The 20,590-nt window shown below is 38.9% G+C and overlaps 1 protein-coding gene across 2 annotated transcripts in view; it reads left to right on the top strand.

Moving 5' to 3' along the window:
* The window catches only part of LOC131168304 (mitochondrial import inner membrane translocase subunit PAM16 like 2-like), a 37,265-nt gene extending 17,891 nt beyond the window's left edge, over nucleotides 1-19,374 (top strand). For both annotated transcript variants that reach the window (XM_058127631.1, XM_058127632.1), the window contains 2 exons: nucleotides 18,605-18,735; nucleotides 18,856-19,374. In XM_058127631.1, the coding sequence (XP_057983614.1) occupies nucleotides 18,605-18,735; nucleotides 18,856-18,981 (257 nt within the window). In that variant the 3' untranslated portion in view covers nucleotides 18,982-19,374. The remainder of the gene's footprint in view (nucleotides 1-18,604; nucleotides 18,736-18,855) is intronic.
* Nucleotides 19,375-20,590: the final 1,216 nt, after the last annotated feature.

Genomic DNA, 20,590 nt, shown 5'->3' with positions numbered 1-20,590 from the left:
CACTCAAATCTCATCAAGATCACCCTTCTTCTGTGCTTTTATATTATAAAAAATCTGTTTATTCCGCACTTCCAAATTGTTTTTCACAAACTTCAATCTTTTCAAAAATTTAAAACCTTCCCACTCATTTGTGCAATCTTCACTCCCGCAAGTCTTAATGCAATCCCGAAAGGTAGGGTGCTTCGACCACATATTTTCAAATCTAAAAGGGCTCCATTGAACGGGATTGACATCCAGCAACACAGTATAGTAATCTGAAACAAGCCTAACTAAAACCTCTTGTACTACATTTGGAAACATATGTTCCTGATTGTTAGAACAAGCTACTCTCCGCACTGATATTGAAAAGCTCACTCTTTTAGAAGAGATTAGTTGGAGACAGAAGCCTAGGGTGCTACATTTGAAGGAGGGGGATGCAAATACCTAATTTTTCCATAGAATGGCTAATTCTAATAGAAGAAATAATGGTATTGAGAGCCTTGTGGTTGATGGTGCCTTGTATTCCGATCAAGGTATGATTGCTGATTGCATCACTCAATTTTTCATGAATTTATACTCTGAGCAACAAGTTAGTCGATCATTCCCATAAGTCTTGGTATTTCCAAGAATATCCAGTGATAATGCAGATTGGCTGGATAGACCATTTGAGGAGGCGGAAATTTTTGATGTCATACAAAATTTTAATGGTGATAAATCGCCTGGATCAGGTGGATTTACAATGGCTTTCATCCAAGCTTGTTGGGGGATTCTCAAACCTGATCTTATGGCTGTGTTCCATAATTTTTTTGATAAAGGCCAGTTTGAGAAAAGCCTGAATGCTACTTTCATCACTCTCATCCCTAAAAAAAAAAATGAAGCAATTGAAGTAAAGGATTTTATCCCTATTAGTCTTGTTTTGGGGGGGGGGGGGGTGTTATGAGATCATTGCTAAGGTCTTAGCCACCAGACTTCGCACAGTTATGGAAGATATAATTTCAACTTCCCAGAATGCTTTTGTGAGGAACAGGCAGATTCTTGACCCTGTACTTATTGCTAATGAATGCCTTGATAGTAGATTAAAAAATGGGATGCCAGGGCTTCTTTGCAAATTAGATGTTAAGAAGCCTTTTGATCATGTAAATTGGGGTTTTCTTATGCAGTTACTAGAACGGGGTGGGTTCTCTGCAAAATGGAGGCGGTGGATTTTCTTTTTGTATATCTACAGTTCGTTTCTCCATTCTGATAAATGGCACTCCTTGTGGATTTTTGAGAGCTCTAGGGGGTTGAGACAAGGTGACCCCTTATCTCCTTTGTTGTTTGTCTTGGTTATGGAAGCCCTGGGGAGAATGTTGGATAAAGCTGTCCATGATGGTCACATATCAGGCTTTGGCGTGGGATGTATAGAGGGAAGAGCTTTGGTGGTGTCTCATCTTCTCTTTGCGGACAACACTCTAATTTTTTGTGACGCTGATCTGGATCAGATTTTGTTTCTCCGTGTGATACTTATGTGGTTTGAGGCGGTCTCTGGTTTAAAAATAAATTTGGGCAAGTCAGAGTTGGTTCCTGTTGGTACGGTGTTTAATTTTGATTTATTCTTGCACGTCCTTGGCTGTAAACAAGGTAGTCTTCCTATGAAATATTTGGGTCTTCCTTTGGGAGCCAAATTCAAGAATAAGACAATATGGAACCCAATTTTGGAGAAGATAGAACGAAGGGTTTGTACTTATCTAAGGGAGGTAGAGTCACATTAATTGAAAGCACTCTATCTAATTTACCTACTTACTTTCTATCTTTATTTCCTATTCCTGCTGCTGTGACTAACTGTATTGAGAAACTTCAAAGGAATTTTTTATGGGGTGCCATTGGTGATGAACCAAAATTCCATTTGGTTAAATGGGATACTGTTTGCTATCCCATTTCTTCAGGTGATTTGAGGATAAGGAAGGTAAGACAGTTTAATGAAGCTTTGCTTGGGAAGTGGTTATGGAGATTTGGGATGGAGAAGGCTGCTCTTTGGAGGCAAGTGATAGAGGTGAAATACGGCTGTGAATCAGGTGGTTGGTGTACTAGGCCTGTTAATGGTCCACATGGTGTTGGCTTGTGGAAAAAATTAGTCGGGGATGGTCTTTTTTTTCTTTGCCGCGTTCTATATGATATTGGAAATGGGTCTAAGGTGAAATTTTGGCAAGACCATTGGTGTGGTGAGATGTCTCGTGCAGTCAGCTATCCGGATTTGTATAGATTTCGCCAAGATAAAGAAGCTAGCATGGCTGAGCTTATGAAGTTTGATAATGGAGTCTTGTTTTGGGATGTAAGTTTCTTAAGGGGTATGCATCTTCAAGAATTAGAGACCTTGGCTGGTTTTATGGATACCATATATGGTGCTTCAGTGAAGGGGTCTGGTGAGGATAAGATGTGCTGGAAATCTGATAGAGAGAAGGGCTTCTTGGTTAAAGGTTATTATGGTATTTTAGTGGGCTCCAAAGATTGTGACTTTCCTTGGAAAAGTATTTGGAAGCAGAAAATTCCATCTAGAGTAGCTTTTTTTGTTTGGACTGCTGCTTTAAGGAAACGCTTAACGATTGACAATTTACGAAAAAGAAAGGTTTGGATATTGGATTGGTGCTACATGTGCAAGTGTAATAATGAGATGGTTGATCATCTTTTTATTCATTGTCCAGTTGCAATGGACTTGTGGGTTATGATATTTGGTTTGTTTGGAGTGAGCTGGGTTTTGCCGCAATCTGTAGTGGGACTTCTAGCATGTTGGCAAGGCAGCTTTGGTCGTTATCGAAATGGGTTTATTTGGTTGATGGTTCCTCATTGTTTATTGTGGTATCTTTGGAGGGAGAGAAATAGTAGGTGTTTTGAAGATGAGGAAAGATCCATTTTTGGACCTGAAGCTATTTTTCTTTACAACTTTGATGGATTGGTTGGCTGCTTTGCGAAACCAATCATTTGCTTCTGTTTTTGATTTACTAGATTCTTGTAATTTCTGTTTTTGATTTGTTTACCCCATGTACACTCCTTGTGTAATTGGTCTTCATTTTTGTTATCAATAAACTTATTACTTACAAAAAAAAATGTTCCTGATTGTTGGTGAACAAAAACCTATCGGTATGAAATGATGCAAACCTATCACCCGAAGCCACCCAAATAAAGTGAACATTAGTCGAGGCACAGCCCTAATCCCACAACCACAAATAAAGGACTCGAACATCCTGGTCACTCTTGAACCTCCTAATCTATCACTAGAGAATCGAATGACATCAAAGTTCCCTACCCCACTCGCAGTTGCTCTTAACTGAAAAGAATCTCCCCCCCCTAAATTAAGACTACTGAAGTCACTCTTTCACCACTTGATGCTTTCTACTACCCCCATAGCACTCCGAACATTCCATTATGGAAGTCTCTTTTAACACCACTAATAATACCAAAACTCTTACCTCACTTCATAATTAGCTGAAGAGGTAAGTCTACCTAATTCTGCTAATTTCAAAGCATTTTTCTTCTGCCCCTGCAACCTCTTTGCCAATCCTAACAATTTCACCACAAGGGGTTTGCAGGACTAAGATCTAACTCATCGGGAAGGGTTTAGGCATCCCAATTGTCCCTCTCATCCCCCAGATAATTCTTGGTATGCAAGTCCCCTTTATTGGTTAACTCCTCCTGGTGCAAAAGTGATTGAAAATTAGTATTAGAATGCATTGGAGTGCAAAGAATACCATAAAAAATTGCAGCACTGCTTATTAGAACTCCAGCCCATGTTGTTTCTTACCAAGATTGCTAGCCATATTCTCTGGAATGGAATCAAGAATTGAACTAGGAATCACTGAAGGTGAAGCAATTGGATTAGATTCTGAGTCTGGCTGGGGGTCTCCAAAACTCGACCCTCATATGAAGTCATATTCCCATTGGCAGAGATAATACAATGCTGAGCCAATAAAGAGGCTTCACAGTTCAGTCCTTCCCTTCCCTTTATCTGCCCCGTGCAGCCTTGGAATTACATTCATCTTGTAAAATCTGTTCACTAGGAAAGCTCAGACGTTCCTTACATTGCAGCTGAAGGCTCGAGTTGATTACACACCAACATCTCCTTCCCATCCAGCTTTGAAATTTGAATCATCCCCTTCAGCCCTCATTATCACCTCCACATTCGCATAAGCTTCCAAGAGTGAGTGTAGAACACTTTTGAGGCTGTTTTGAGTCAGACTTTTGCCAGCAGTGTTGTCGCCTTCACTGATTTCCTTCAGACATCCACTGCGTCTCATGAAACAATCTTGCAATTTGCATCACGTCAGACATTGCAGTAGCCCTTCGTTTTTTGGAGCCCACTTGAATCAGACCCTTGGAGATTCAGGCTGGGTCACCTCTGTTCCTACATTGAAATTGCTAGGCCCATTTGCAGTTGGGTAAGGGTGAGATATGATCTGGCACTTCATCATATGCATAATGTCCATGGTTGAGTTTATGAAACTAGGCCCAATACTCACGATTTGTAGTTTGGGCTTAACAGTTTCCCAATGAGCATGGCCTTCTCCCACATTTGTCTTGTTTCATGTTTTTGAAGATGGCTTCACAATTTGAATCGTAATTCCTGTTTCTTTATTGGCCTTATGATTTGAGGCAGTGTTCTAAAAGGCTCAATTGAGGCTTGCCTCAAGGCAAGGCATGCCTAAAATGCCTTGAGGCTCAATCTAAAATACCAAATTCCAAAAAAGCTAACGCATCACATGCTGAGGCTTACGTTTTTTTACGAAAAGCACACCTTTTGGCGCCTTTTTAGTTGAGTCTTATGCATTTTGGGTGTGTGATTCTCAAGATAGAATTGGTTAGAAAATTTTAACTACATGTTCATATAAAAGGAATGTCATAATATGAGTTCATTTCTAAAACTCTTAAACTGAGTTTTTTATCTTACATCATGAAAAATAATTTGAACTTTGTAATGATATAGCTATCTCTTGTCATGATTTATGTCATGTATTCAAGTTGGCAATTTTTGAATGGCCAACAAGTATTTTTCAAAGTACATCTAGTTTTTCATTTTTTCATTATATTTGTGATTTTATTAATTTTTACTTTATTTTAAGTAGATATAATTTTTTAACATATTTTTATCTTAAAAAAAAATTCTCATGAGGCTTATGCTCCAACGCCTTAAGGTTTACGCCTCATCTCTTAAGGGTTACAACTCCTCGCCTTATGCCCGAGTGCCTTAAGGCTTATGCCTCGCCTCTTAAGGGTTAAAACGCTTTGCCTTTTGCCTTCGCCTTTTAAAAAATTGTTTTGAGGTGTATTGCAAGTTTCTAAAATTGGCCTCATGATTCAAATTGTGTTCCTTTGGAAGTAAGTCCTTGCCCCTTGATCCCTGATCGTTTCTTCTTCCCAATTTTGCATGAGTGGAGACTTCATTGCCACCATCAGCCCTAAAACCTTCCCCTCCTGTAGTTCCGAGACTCCCAACCTTGAGGAAACTGGCTGTCAGTGACCTGATTTGTGGTTTTCACACTCTTCAAGTCCCACATGAACAATCCCTGACATATAACCTAAACATCTCATAACCAAGTCAACTTCATTAACTCCAGCCTGCTGCTTGCTGTGGCCACTACCTAGGATTGTTCCCTTCACCTTGACAAAAAAACTACAATCCAACTGACCACTTCCTTGCCATCAGGAACACAAAGCCGTTCTGGTTTGCCAGCATAAAGGAACTTCTCCATGGAAGAAACCTTCCTTGATCTTTGGCTTGCTAATGGAGCAATAAAATATTGCTAGGTGTCCGGAATCTTTTTACACATGGACTGACAGTTTTTGTGAAGATTAAGGATTGCAGCTTTTGATGACAGCCATTGTTTTTCTTCAAGAGATAACGTGATAAAGTACGATCAGTGATTATTGCTTTTCTGTGATTCTGAATAATCTTCCATGGTGCTAAAAATAAACTGTTTCTTCTTGATGGTTATGGTGTTCAACACCCCAACCCACCCCCCCCCCCCCCCCCCCCCGGCGCGATTATTCTATAATTCAATTTTTGTGTTCCCTGTCCTTGTTGCCAGCCACCAGAAAACCTTGCTCTGCTAGTTGATTACTGAGAGTCTGAGATATTTATTTTTTAAGATAAGAGAACTTATTAAGAATCAGAACAAAGTACAGATAGGCCGAGGACAGTGTGTCCACAAAGAACAGTGATCAACAACCAAAAAGATTACAAAGAGCTGCCCTCATCCCCACTTCCCCCAAAACCAAATTAATGGGCCCAAAAAGAGGCCAAGAACCCTGCTCTATCCCATAAAAAATGTGGACGAGATGGGCAACCCTAAAAGTTCTTTTGTTCCTCTTAGACCAAAATGAGCGCCTTCTTGAGGTAATTTATTATTTCTGATATAAATTATAAACTTGTTGCTGATGCGCATCCATGGTTTTAAATCGTGGTAGCGGGTAGTGTAACGTAACGGTAATGGGAAGTGGGAGTAGCGGATGTTACATAACGAGAAGCTGGTGTAACGACTGAATTTGTTTGAAGCATGCACAACCTTGTGCATATTAGCTTACTTGCATGTTTTAAGCTTTTAGCCCTTCTTAGAAAGAGTTTTAGTGTATTTTGGATCCTTTAGTTCGAGTAACTAAGTTATTTGGTAAGGGCAACAAGTTTACATTTGTTTTAAACCACCATTGATGGAAAAATTACGTGTGCGCACATATTTGTACTTCTCATTGTTCTTATCTGTGATAAATTCTTATGTGTGCTACATTAATTAATAAAACAAAATACATTAGACACTTCATTAATCTATTAGACACATAAGACATATGAATAATACAAATATAAAATAGCTAGAAAAGAAAGAAGGTTGAAGTTGAAAAATATAAAACATAAATATCACATTACTAATATTATCAAAATAAAATATTTTCCTGACAAGTTAGTATTTTCAAATTGTTAATTGATGCATCTATTGTGAGTATTTAAAGAAATAGAAAATTTTGTATCATTGTCATCCTCTTTATAATCTTTTCCCCCTCTTGCCACTTGGTATATTGAGAATGATATACGAAAGAGAGGGAAAAAGTGATAAGAAAAAGTAAAAAATAAAATAATTTTTTGGTGTAACAGTCCAGTAGCGATTACGTAACGGTCCCGGTCCGTAACGGCCGCTACAGCCGTGATTTTTCTTCCCACAGATTTCGTGGTGTGTAACGGTATCGGTAACCCAAAAAACCATTACGTAACGGCGTTACGTAATGGTCGTGGCCTTTATTTAAAACCATGTGCGCATCTCAAGGCTACATATTTTTTTGTCATAGTTTGCATTTGTTGTAATTCCTGAATGCTCTATGCAAATATTTCTTTTAAGAAATTCTGATTAAAAAAGATACCTCATTCTAAGAAATTTCATGCCTGTTCAATTGGTCTGCTTTCATCATTTGAAAACATGGATCTTAATGCATATTTTCTTGATTTGCCTAATCATATGAATGTCAATCCTCTTTCCCATGTGGCAGATTTGACACCTTATTGAGGCACCTTCTTGCCTCCTGCCTCTTCTAGTATTTCTGCAGTTGTGCAGCTCTTGTAGTTCTTCAGGCAGCAACTATTCCACAGCAGCAGGCAGGATAAGATTGTGGCCATATTACATTATGAGTTTGTACTTCATTCAATGGAGGTTTTGGCCAACACCTAGTTCAATGGAGATGTCACCTTGCTTTAGAAGCTACTTGGATTCTTGCCAATGATATCGCAAGCTTGTTCTTAGTGTGTTAGTTACAATCTAACTCTTCGGATTCCAGTTCTTCTTAATTGAGGGGAGAATGGTGGGGGGCTGAATGTGCTGTTAGACATTTCTTTCAAGGTGCGGCAAGGAAGTTAGGGATTTGATATTGGTTTGGGGCATTATCTGATTTGGAGAATTGTAGTTTTGGGGATTATTTTGATGTTTAATAACTTTGGGTTTATTTTTATAATTTTTGATTGTTTACCTTAGGGTTTCTCAGGGTCTGTTTAGTTGTCAAAACCGTTTTCATTTTCCATTTCCAGTTTTCCAAAAAATTACAAAGACGCTTTTTTTTCCCCTCCAAATTTTAACTTTTTTTTGTAACTTTTCCATGCAAATGTTGGAAAATTGGAAAATAAGATGGCATTTTTGTAATTTTTATGCAATCAGAAATGGAAAATAAAACTGTTTTCACAAGTGAAAAAGGCCCTTTGTTGTTTATAAATATAGGGGATCTAAGGGATTATGAATTTTGATTTCCAGTTTTCCATTTTCCATTTCCAGTTTTCCAAAAAATTACAAAGACGCTTTTTTTTCCCCTCCAAATTTGAACTTTTTTTTGTAACTTTTCTATGCAAATGTTGGAAAATTGGAAAATAAGATGGCATTTTTGTAATTTTTATGCAATCAGAAATGAAAAATAAAACTGTTTCCACAAGTGAAAAGGGCCCTTTGTTGTTGATAAATATAGGGGATCTAAGGGATTATGAATTTTGAATGATTAATTGAGATGGCTCTAAGCTCTCTTGTCTCTCTCGCTTTTACATCTAACTCTTTCTTTACATCTGACCTTTCTCACACACACACACATACACCTGCACCTTTCTTCTTCCTCTTTTTATTCTCTTCTCATCTCTCTATTGTCCCTGTTTTCTTTCTCTATCTCTCTATTTCTCCAAATCTTTTTCTTCTCCTCATTGTCCTACATCACAGTGATTGTCTGCTAGGCACATAGTAACCAACTTATGAATATGGCATTTGGAATTGGCTCAAATTTTTGCAGGCAATCTTTGATGCTGTTGCTTTGTCCCTTTCGACAGAATATTTGTACAAAATTGTGATTGACAGCTAGACACCCTGTAACCAACTTATGAATAGGCCACTCAGAATTGACCAAACTCTTTGCAGCCAGTCTTTGATGCTCATGTGATAGGTTATTTGGTTTAGAGCCCTTGATAATTACTTGATACTCCTTACATCCTGCAACTGCGTAATCCCTTTGATTTGCTTAACTTTTAAAATAGAGTTTGTTTTCAGCCCTCGTCTCTGCAACTACCAACACTTCATTCCCAAATTTTTAGATGGACGGTTTCACTAGTTTCTCCCCGAGGGATAGATCAAACTTAAAACAAGTATTGTTGCTACCACTGGTCCCACCAGCAGAATTTCACCTTTGTTTGGTTGGAGGAGACTTGAATTTGCAGGGACTGCAATACTACTTTTTTTTCCTGGTTTGCCTACCACCTAATTCCTGACCTTGCATTGACTTGATTGAATATCATCTTCAAGTGAGCATTAGGGGACTCAAATTCAGTATGAATTCATATCATCTGGTGATTGACAAAGCCATCTACTTTATCTAACACCTAGGACCATCACATGAATGTTCAGATGCTTAGTTCACAATTTCCTTTCCTCTTTCAACAATTCAGATTGATTGTAGACTACTACTTGTGTCAGCTGAGCAGAGCAGCATTCAAGGAAGTATATTTTGTGCTTGTGATTGGGGTTCAGTGGCTCATCCCTTAGTCCCTCACATGGGAGGCGAGGGTTTGAAGCCTCCCATGATGGGGTTTCCTGCATGGAAAATTGGGGTTATCTTTCTTTCTTTATTTTTATTTTTATTTTTATTTTTATTTTTTTAGGGGGGGTTAATGAAGAGGAAAAAGATTGGTATACCGCATGCAGTCATTTTCAGCCATCTGCCTGGCGTTGAGAACGTTGTCAGGAAGCAAATTTCCTGGCAGTTGTTTAAATCATGCTTCTCGGATTCTACTGGAAAAATTGGTCAGATTAGTCCATGGAGCATTTAAGTGTAATGTTTGTAATCCTATCCATATCCAATGCTATTGAGGAAACACAAATAGCCTACCATAGTTTCTGCAGATATGGGTTGTCTTCAAATTCTGATGTCTAGGATATTTTAATTCTGGAGATTTATATAGGCCGGTGTGGAGAAAAATTCTTCTCTCATTTTGAGGCCTGGTGCCAAGGGTAAAACATATGGTTGGGACCTATCAAATTGGAAGCTTGAAGCATTAGGTCTCTCGAACATAGTCAGATATCTTTTATATGCACCAGCAGACTATCAGAATCCACTTTAAGGCATGAATGTGTTGCATTTTTGTTTTTTTGTTTTTCCTTCGTGTTCTTGTTCCTTTAATTTTTAATTTTTAATTTTTATTTTATTTTTTGGATAAGAATATTTGTATTTGTATATTATTATTATTTTTTCCCCGCCCCGGGGGGGGGGGGGACTGGGGGAAGCGTTCAATTGCAGGAAGATCAAACCTCTAGACTATCAGAGTCCACTTTCTCTCCACAAAAGAATCAAAGATATTACCGCAAGATCCACTCAACTAGAAGTGCAAAATCAAGAACCTTTGCCATTTCAATTTGTCTTGAAAGCTTTCATCTCCTTGAAAAGCTTTAGCATTTCTTTCTTTCAGGCAAGTCTAAACACAGCTAGAGATGAGGCATCCTTTTGATCCTTGTCCCTCTTCCTGCATATTGATCCCCTGCAGTCTATGATTCCTGCTCCATTTGATGGGCCATTGTTGCATAAATTAAACTCCGTAGAGTGTTAACCCACATGCAATGCCAGAGAAGATAGTTTATTTTCTCTTCGTGATCTTAAATCTTACGCGCTAAACACTATTAGCTGTACAGAATTCCATTTCACCAAATTACTAGAGTTAAATTCTTTCCCAAGCTGCCTTTCAAGTACAAAAAAAAAAAAAAAAACATTTTTGAAGGAGCCTTGTTTTTCCAAATTGCTTTCCAGTTTAACTTTACTGCCCTTTTATACCCTTTACAAAGTCCTGCATATTAGGATTTTACGGATTATCTCATAGACTATGAATGGGTCCATCTAACCCCATCTTCCCCTTCGCTATAGCCATTCTACTAGAGAAGCTTCTTGCGACATAGATTCCCTTACTTTTGTATCTCTGAAGTCCCTTCTTAATCCCAAATTTCAAGTTCCCTACCAATTTGGCTTCCCTCGTTCATTAAAGTTGTAATTAAATAGGTCGCCTTTGTTAGAAGCTAAACTCAAGAAATCAGGAAATTCACTTTTGAAAGGGGTGTGCCCAAACCACACCATGCCAAAAAACCACTAATCTTTTCTCACTTCATACAGTGTCACAAGGTCTAAGTTCACATTGCATGTCTTGAGTCTTGGCATCGTGATGGCACCAAGTGGCACACTTGGTTAAGCCAAAGACACAATCTTAAGACTCATTGGTTAATCTTGCTAGTGTGTGTAAAGAAGTATGGCATGCACAAGCAACAATGGCATACATGAGGCAACAATTTACTAGGGCAACATTTCCCAACCTTATTTTTGTTAAAGACAAGGATTAGACACTCATTACATGTGCAAGAGCATTGTGCACAAGCACGAATACTCTGTAGTGCGCCATACCACGCACATGCCATATTAGTACACAATTGACACCCCAACTGTCTAGGGTCTGCAGTTGACAACCACAACGGCCTAGTTTGTGCTGGACGCAGCCAACATTTGCCAACAAGGCATAACTAGCTATGGCTACAATTATGTGGCTAGCGACATGTTCAAATGTCAACGTACAAATCCTTCCTTTAGTCAAGCTTGTATGTCAGCCTTACAAGGAAATTGTCAAGTAACTTCCCTGCCTAGTCAACATGCTACATTGCAGCATTTGTCATTTGCACTGCAAATAGCCCATGGGTCAACACCTTGTTTCATGCATGATTTCCTATTAACCACGACTTATTCCATATATAAGCAGCACTACATGTCAAGGAATCACTGGACATACCCAAGTTAACCATCAATCATGTCAACTGAAACCAGCCACCGTCAACAACCTTGTCAGGGACCATGGCCTCAACCATGTCCATTCCTAACCATGTTGAGTAGGCAACTCAGTGTCTATATGCTCCCTCCTTAGCAGCATACATTTTTCATTCATCAAATATCAAGATAACCCATGATAGTCCATCTCATGCTACTGCCTTGGCACTATGAGTTTCCCACAACATGTACTTTGCAGGGTCAAGGTAATCAAGGGTCTTGACGAGCCACCCCCACCAAAAGGCACCAATGTCCTTGTCGGGAGGTTGTTAGTAACTTAGCAGTCCTTTATCTGTTTCTCAAACTGCCATAGTGTCACATCATTTTCCTATATAGCTTCTGCTTTTGACTAACCCTTCCACTTTACTAAATAATGAGTTCTTCAATTTTTATTACTCAATCCCTTTGTTTTGTGATCAAGGATTTTGTCAACATCCATGTCAAATTGTTTCCTCATCAATGGTGGAGTTTTCTTTGCCTGTCTCTTGTGTTCATGTTTTCATGTAGGAGGTTTGCATGGTAAGTCTTCAAGAAACTCACCTGGATAGTTGGATGAACTTCCAATCAGTCTGACAGCCTCAATTGGTAAGCAACATTCCCCATCTTATTCTAAATTTCAAACAGACCATCATACTTAGGGATCAATCCTCAATGCATTTGTCTTTCGATTTTCTTCCATATATGAGGTGGTAGTTTCAAAAGTACCATGTCTCCTTGAAACTAAACATACCACCTCATTTTGTCTGCATATTTTTTTCATACTTTGGGCTGCCTTGGGTAAGGCTTGCCGACATCCACCTCTCCCATACCCCACTCAAAGTGGGAGCCTTGTGCACTGGGTACGGCCTACAGCGGCTGCCTTAGACAAGCTTTCTCTTGCCTCTTCAAGAATTTCTTGTTTGCTGCAGGGTAATCAGTATGCAGCAGAACACTTCCCATAGATACATTGTATAAGCACCTCATGTGGGGCGCGTTGTTGAAACCCCAAAGCCAACTCAAAAGGACTTGTCCCTATAGAGGAACATTTGTGTAGGTTGTAGCAAATCTTGGCAACATCAAGCAAATCAACCCAATTCTTTTGTCTTGTAGCGGTATAATGTCTTGAGTACCTCGAGCAAAGCATTCACCTTCTCACTTTGCCGGTTATTTTGAGAGTGATTACTTGTTGAGAATTTCAACTCAGTCCCCATCTAGTTGAAATAGAGTGTCTAGAATCTATTAGTAAATTGGGTGTAACTATCACTTACTATATCCTCAAACATTGCCAAAATATTTGGCCACATGTTTGAATGACAATCTTGTGGCGACCTCTGCAGGGCAAGCATGTGGAGTTGGTATGAAGGCTGCATACTTGGACAACTGATCCACTATCATGAAAAATGAACACAAGTCCTTTACATTTGGTAGACCCGTAGTGAAATCCATAGACACATCCCTCTATGGCTTCTCTAGAATAGGAAGAGTTTGCAATAACCTTGCTTCCCTTGTCTCTCCAACTTGTCTGGCTGATACACGAGAGATGTCTTGACAGTGGCTTCAACATCTTCCATCTTGGGCCAAAAATATGATCTCATTAGCAATGTCATTGTTCTTTCCCTTCTTGGATGACCAACCCATTGTGCATCATGCACCTCTAGTAGCAACTCATTTTTAAGTCTTCCGGTGGAAGGAATGTACACTCTGCTTCCCTTTGTGTATAACCACCATCCTCCAATCAATATCGGTGCACACTCGCATCATTCACCATTTTTTGGAGTCTATTGAACTCAGAATCTATCTTTACGACATTTTGAACTCGATCTAATAACCTGTATTTCAACTCTGAGGGTTGTGACATATGCCTTTGTTTATTTTGGACTCAAGGCATCAACCACTTGGTTTAGCCTTGTTAGGTTATGCACCCATTCAAAATCAAACTCAGCCAAAACCTCCTGTCACTAGGCCTGCTTTGGGGAAACCTTTTTTTGAGTTTTGAAGTAGGTATTCACCACATTATCAATCATCACTATGAACTGTGTACCTAGCAAGTAATGTTTCCAAATCTCCAAACAATGCTCTACTGCTATCATCTCCTTTTTATGAGTGGAGTATTAGGTCTCAGCTTCTTTCAATTTTCTGGGATGATCTTCTTGCACAAGGACTCCCCCAATAGCCCTGTCTGATGCACCAGTATGCACCTCAAAAGGTAGATCAAATATAGGCAATCAAATAATAGGTTCTGATGATACTGCTAGTTTCAAATCATCAAAGGCACATTGACACTTGTCTGTCCTTGACCACTTGTTTTTCTTTAATAAGTCAGTCAATGGGGCTGCTCTTTTTGTGTACCCTTGTATAAACTTCCTGTAGTAGTTAGCCAAACCCATAAATGAATGTAACTCAACCACTTTTGATGATAGTACATGTCATTCAAGAATGGCCTTTACCTTTTGTTCATCCATTTGCAGCCCTTTGTTGGCTCAGTGTCCCAAGAACATAACTTGGTGTCAGAATTTGCACTTCTCCCTTTAGACATACAATTGGTTTTCTTTTAACTTGGTGACCACTTTCCTCAAGTTCTGGACATGGTCTTCCAAAAAGTTGCTGTAGACAACTATATATCCAAATAGATAACAACAAAATGATCTATAAATTGATAGAAAACACCATTCATTAAATTGCACAAAGTTGCAAACCGCATGGTGCTACTAGGAATTCATAGGAGCCATATTTGGTTATGTAAATCATCTTGGATTTTCCTCCCTCTTCAATCCTCACTTGTCAGTATCCTAATTGTAAGTCTAGCTTTGTGAAGAATGATGCTTTTGCCAAACTGGTCAAACAACAACTTAATGTTGAGGACTGGATTTTTTTCTATTATTTATTTATTTTTTATTTTTTATCATGACCTCACTGAAGGCATAATAATCTACACATGATCCGTCCTGGTTCTCCTGGAACAATATCCTAGCACCATAAGGAGCCTTGGAGGGTTGAGCACGTCGTACTCTCAGCAAGCCCCGTCCAGTTGCTTCCATAATTCTGCCAATTCCAACAGTTCCATTTTGTATATGGCTTGTGCAAAAGGTCTAGCACCAGGCATCAACTCCATCTTACGGTCAGTTACACATTTGGGTAAAAGATATTTTGGGAGTTTTGCGGGTATGACATCAAAGAATTCTCCCCAAAGTTACACAGCCACATTAAGGATTTCCACCATTTGGTTTCGTTTGATCTCCACAAGTGTAGCTAGGAATGTGGAATCTCCCTTCCTCAATCCATCATTCAATTGCATGGCTGAGATGACACCCACCTTTCGCTTGCCACACTTATTGTTTAGATCCTTGTACACTGCATCGACAAAGCAAGATACTTTTCATTATAGATTAGGATCCCGAGCAAAATGTAGGGCATTACCATCACTCGGAATCATCTAAGGGCATCGTCATAAAGCTACATTTTCATTCCCACAATCCCACGGTTAGGACAACAACGACCATTCCCTGAATGGGCCTTGATTTTGAATTCATAGCCCTAATTCAACTTGATTTTTGAGTGAGTTTGAGGCAGAATTTTGTCATCTCATTCCTTGCAACCAAATTGTGGGTGGCCTCTTGAGTTTTCCATGACATCATTTTTAATGCCATTGATATTTACTCGAACATTCATTAGACCTTAAAAAAGAAGGAATTTGTAGCAGTGATAGCATTCAACAATTGTAATGGGTTGACATGTGAAGGCCCATCCTCATTTGAGTCTGAGGCTACCAAGGCATTCAACTTCTCCCTCTTTGGACAGTCATGACTCATGAGATCGGTGACGACCGTTGCAGATGAAACAACCAGCCTTTGAGGATTTTGGGAAGTATCCATCCCCTTATTTTGATTGTTGCCTTCATTCTTTGATTTCTCCTTCTTATCCTTCTTCCCCTTCTCTTCCTTACCTTTGCCTTTATCTTTGTCTTTCTTTGCCTTGGCCTTAGAATCCTTGATCTTAGCGTTGATTCTGAAATCAACCAAGCCATGCTGCTGAAATGGCTAGAGGGGGATCTTTCACGCCTTGTTTATGTAGTTCTATTTGTGCCCATGATTGTAAACCAGAAAGAAAGTTGAACAACTTGTCCTCCTTTGACGTGTTCCTGACGTCCAACATCAAGGTATTGAATTCCTTGACATAATCTCACATGGTTTCGGGCTGCTTCAGTCGTTTAAGGGAATTTATTGTAACCCAAGCCGTGTTGTGAGGAAGGAATTGATTTTTCAGCTCCTTCTTCAGGGTCTCCCTAGTTTGAGGTCTACTTTCACTTGCATCGTCCTTTGTTTGATTATGCCATCATTGTTTATCATCTCTGGATAGATACATTAGCGTTAGGGAGAGACTTTTATTCTCTGAGATGTGGGTAGCCTTGAAGTACTGCTTCATATCCCACAAGAAATTCTTGAGGTTCTTGGAAATATGACTTCCTTCAAAGGATTTTGGTTTAGCGACCTGAATCTTATGAGAGGCGTTGCCCTCACCAGAACTTGAGGAGTGACTCTTTTCAAAAGAGTAATCTCACCATCTATTGAGCCAAGTTTGCCATTCATGGTTTCAATAAGGGTCGTCATGTTATGCAGCAACGTGACATCTTGGCTTCTATAGTAGCCACAAAATTGACATGTCGTTGCTGTAGTTCAACCAATTCCTTGTTTAAACACTCGCATTGTATTTTCAATGGAATTGCGCTGTCGGTCTGTGGAAAACCAAGGAAGTTCTTCAAATAGTCCAATTGATCCTGCTAACCTGAGTTCGCCATCACCAACCTAGGCTTTAATTCCAATTGTCACAGGGTCTAAGTTCATACTGCACGTCTTGACACTCTGATGGCATCAAGTGGCACACTTGTTTAAGCCAGTGAGACAATCTCAAACTTCTTTGGTTAATCATGCTAGTGTGTATAAAGAAGTATGGCATGCACAAGCAACAATGACACACACTAGGCAGCAATTTACTGGAGCAACACCTCCCAACCTTATTCAAAGACAAGGATTACACACTTGTTGTATGTGCAGGAACACCATGCAAGAATTCCCTCTAGTGTCCCATACCACCCACATTTTAATACACAGTTGGCACTTCCAACTGTCTAGGGTCTGCAGTTGACAATCCCAACTGCCTAGGCTGTGCTGGCTGCAAGATTTGCTAACAATGCATAACCAACTATGGCTACAAATATGTGGCTAGCAACATGTCTAAATGTCAATCCATGAATTCATCCTTCAGACAAGCTTGTATGTTAGCCTTACTAGGAAAACTGCTCAGTAATTGTCCGCCAAGTAATTGCCCTGCCTGGTCAACATGTCAGTATTGCAACATTTGACATTGATATTGCACAGCCAATGAGTCAATGCCTTGTGTCATGCATGATTTCCCTTTAACCATGGCTTATTCCACATACAAGTAGCACTATATGTCAAGGAATCATTGACATACTCGAGTTGACCATCTGACCATGTCAACCAAAACCAGCCACCGTTAGCAGCCTTGTCAGGGACCATGGCCCAACTATGTCCATCCCTGACCATGTTGAGTAGGCAACGAAGCATCTATGTGTTCCATCAACTATTTCAATTGTTCATTCGTTGAGTATCAAGATTACCCATAATAGGCCTTCTCATGTTATTGCCTTTTCACATGAGTTGCCCACACCATGTACCTTGACAATGTAAAGATAATCAAGGGTCTGACATATAGACACTAGACTTGAGAAAAGTTTCTCCCACCCTTTTTGTTATATTTTCCCAGAGTTTCACACCATAAGGTCTGCTACTGTCTTTAAGCACCCAACCATTTTAACTTTTGGTTCTCATCGACCCTGCAAAATACCCTTTCTGCTGCAAGAGTTTCCAGAGCCAGTTTTGAAGTCTCAATTTTAGCTGCGGATATAACTGAAAGATGCTTTGTGAGGGCAGGTTGGTTGCACCCTAAGGTCAAGGTAACATTCATTTTGAAAAATGGTGATTTCGTCTATCTGACCTTGTGTTGTTGATGATTTACCTAATTTCATACCTTCCCAAGAAGTTGGGCTTGCTGCTCTTGAATCTTATTAAATGATTATTTCAGATTTAGCAGCATTCCTCTTGTGAAATACTTGGATGAGTTGAATTGATGTAAAAAGTAATCTCCTGGTTTTTTGATGGGACATTGAAGTAAAAAAACTAATCTCTGGTTTTTGATGGGACATTGACAATTTGCAACCAAGTGTTGGGGAGGAGTGAGAGCATCCTCAAATATTTTGTGATATTTGTTTTATGTGTTACTAGCTTGACTTGGTTAATTCCAACATGTTAGAGTGAGCCTGTAGCGAAGGTTTGATAGCATTGGTGGAATTGCATTGGCTAAATAAATAATTTGCTTCTATGCACAAATTAGACAAGTGCTGTGGATTGAATCTTTCTTCAAGTATTGGCTAACTTACTTCTTGGCTTTTGAACCTGCATAAGCTCTTGATTCACAGAAGGGAATATTCTGAGGCAGTAGGCATCCATTTTTCTCCCATGAAGATAATAATGGATGCCTCAGAATTACCTTGTGTTACCCACTAGTGTTTTACCCGGCCACATCAGGCTTACAACAAGATTGTACTGCGCTTGCTGCTTGATATATGAGTAAATCTAAAGCCATATCCTTCAGTTGTTTAATGTGCCCAATTTCAGTCCTTGGTATTTGTTGTGTTGGTTAATTTCTTGGTTTACTGCTGCTTGTTTTGTGGCTTTCTCATACTTGTGCTATTTGTCTCATTCTTTTTGTTTTTAAAAAAAATACAATGTAGATGCCTCAAAATCGGGGGTTGCTCAGGAAACGGTACAGAACATAAGAAGAGCAAGCAAAACCATGGCTGAAGCAGAGGCGAGACAGATCCTAGGTGTTACAGAACATACATCATGGGAGGAGATCATGCAGGTTCACTTTTACTTTATGCTGTTCTTTTTCTTCCATGCTCTCAAACACGGTAATTAGATACTAGAAGTTTTACAAGCAAGAAAATATGTTAAAATTTTATTTGTGTCTCTCTTTGTGCAGAAGTATGATAACCTGTTTGAGAGTAATGCTAAGAGTGGGAGCTTTTACCTCCAATCAAAGGTTCATAGGGCTAAAGAGTGCTTAGAAGCAGTCCATCAAAAGAAAGCTGAGTCTACAGATACGTGACGCTGAGAAGTTGCTGTGGTTTGCGTTCATCACAATTTCCATGTCATTCGAAGTTGCCTTTACCAGTTCTGCAAGATATATTTGTATGTTTAGTGGGTTGCTCAATTTTGTCATAGGATTTACGAGAAAGAGATTGGTTATAGCTGTCTTCATTTATGTATTTTATTTAATGGAGGTAATTTACGAGAAAGAGATTGGTTATAGCTGTCTTCATTTATGTATTTTATTTAATGGAGGTAATCTGCCTCAGATATCTGACTTCTGTGATGAGGAACACAGAAAATCTTGTCTAATTTTTCATATCATTTGTATGCAAAATTTAAATTGCATTTGCATCTTATATTGTAATTATATCACATCCATGATTATATGAATGAATGTTTGTAGAGAAAAGACTTTTAGTAATTATTGCTCTATAATCTCTGTTGGATCATTCCATCTTAAGATCACTTAGCCAGTGGTTGAATTTCTCAAGTTTTACATTTTGAAGCTCTTTAGAATGCGTTCAGCTGTTGACAAGTGTATTTTTTTTTCAAAAAAAAAAAAAAAAAAAAAATCCTAAAAAACGAAATGGATTCCAAAAAAGTCCTCAAAAAGTTCTCAAAAAAATTCAAAAAATTCTCTATTTAAAACGCCTGTCTAGGTCAACCATGAATGTGTAAAGTAGACGGCCGAAAGTGGGAAGATCCTAAAATAATTACACGCTGTGCGGGTCTGAGAAATTAACAAGTAAATTTTATGATTTTATATTCTCTTGATGATTCTAATTGATTGATTTTGATAATCTTCTGTAGCTGAGCTCAATTTCATTTTGGCCGAAACTTTAATTGATAAATTGGGTGTAATGTTCTAAGTTTTGATTGAAGGTTTGGTAATCTTCTAAGCTGTTAAGTAATTTGGAGAGGAGCTCAAGTACTATCTTGATTCACTATTTTGTTGCTAATAATTTGAAGCATTTTATTCTTGCTACATTTAAATTCTCAAGTATAATTTATGCAAAGTGAATTCTGCCTTTTAAAAACGTCTTAAATTTTTCTTTCCTGTTTTCGGAATTGAGCTTCTTATTAGTATGTCCTGGCATTTATTCCACGTGCATCCTAGAACTAGGAGCTCATAATTGAAATACATAATTCAATATGTGGTCCTTGGATTTCGCTGGATTGATGAAAAACATCTGTGTTTTATGCAGATAATCTACCGAGGATTGCCTGCCCGCTATTTGAAGAAAGGCCCCACACATATTTCCTTGACATGAATTCCACAGTTCGGAAGACCTTCAGCATTCATTCATGGGCGTATCACATGAATGGGCGTAGCACTGTGCTTCAAATCCAAGTTTCACAGAGAAGCTCCCAAGGCAATTACTGGATTGGGCTGTGTGCTTTGTCATCAATCTTGGCCTATAACCATCTACTACCAGGTGCTGCCTTCGCACCCCTATATAAACATATTAAAAAGTTTAAAAACTGTAGTGCACTGCGGTTGTATATGCAGGGAATTTTTGGAGTAATGTTAGGTCTGGTTTCTGGGTTCCCATTTGTTTTAACGTTAGCTATAGAGCATGGTTTGGTTTTAGGAAATGTCATGAACCTTGTTGGATTTGGACAAG

This window comes from Malania oleifera, chromosome 11, assembly GCF_029873635.1.
Source record: "Malania oleifera isolate guangnan ecotype guangnan chromosome 11, ASM2987363v1, whole genome shotgun sequence".
Classification (NCBI taxonomy): Eukaryota; Viridiplantae; Streptophyta; class Magnoliopsida; order Santalales; family Ximeniaceae; genus Malania; species Malania oleifera.
This window is presented reverse-complemented; position numbering and strand designations above follow the sequence as displayed.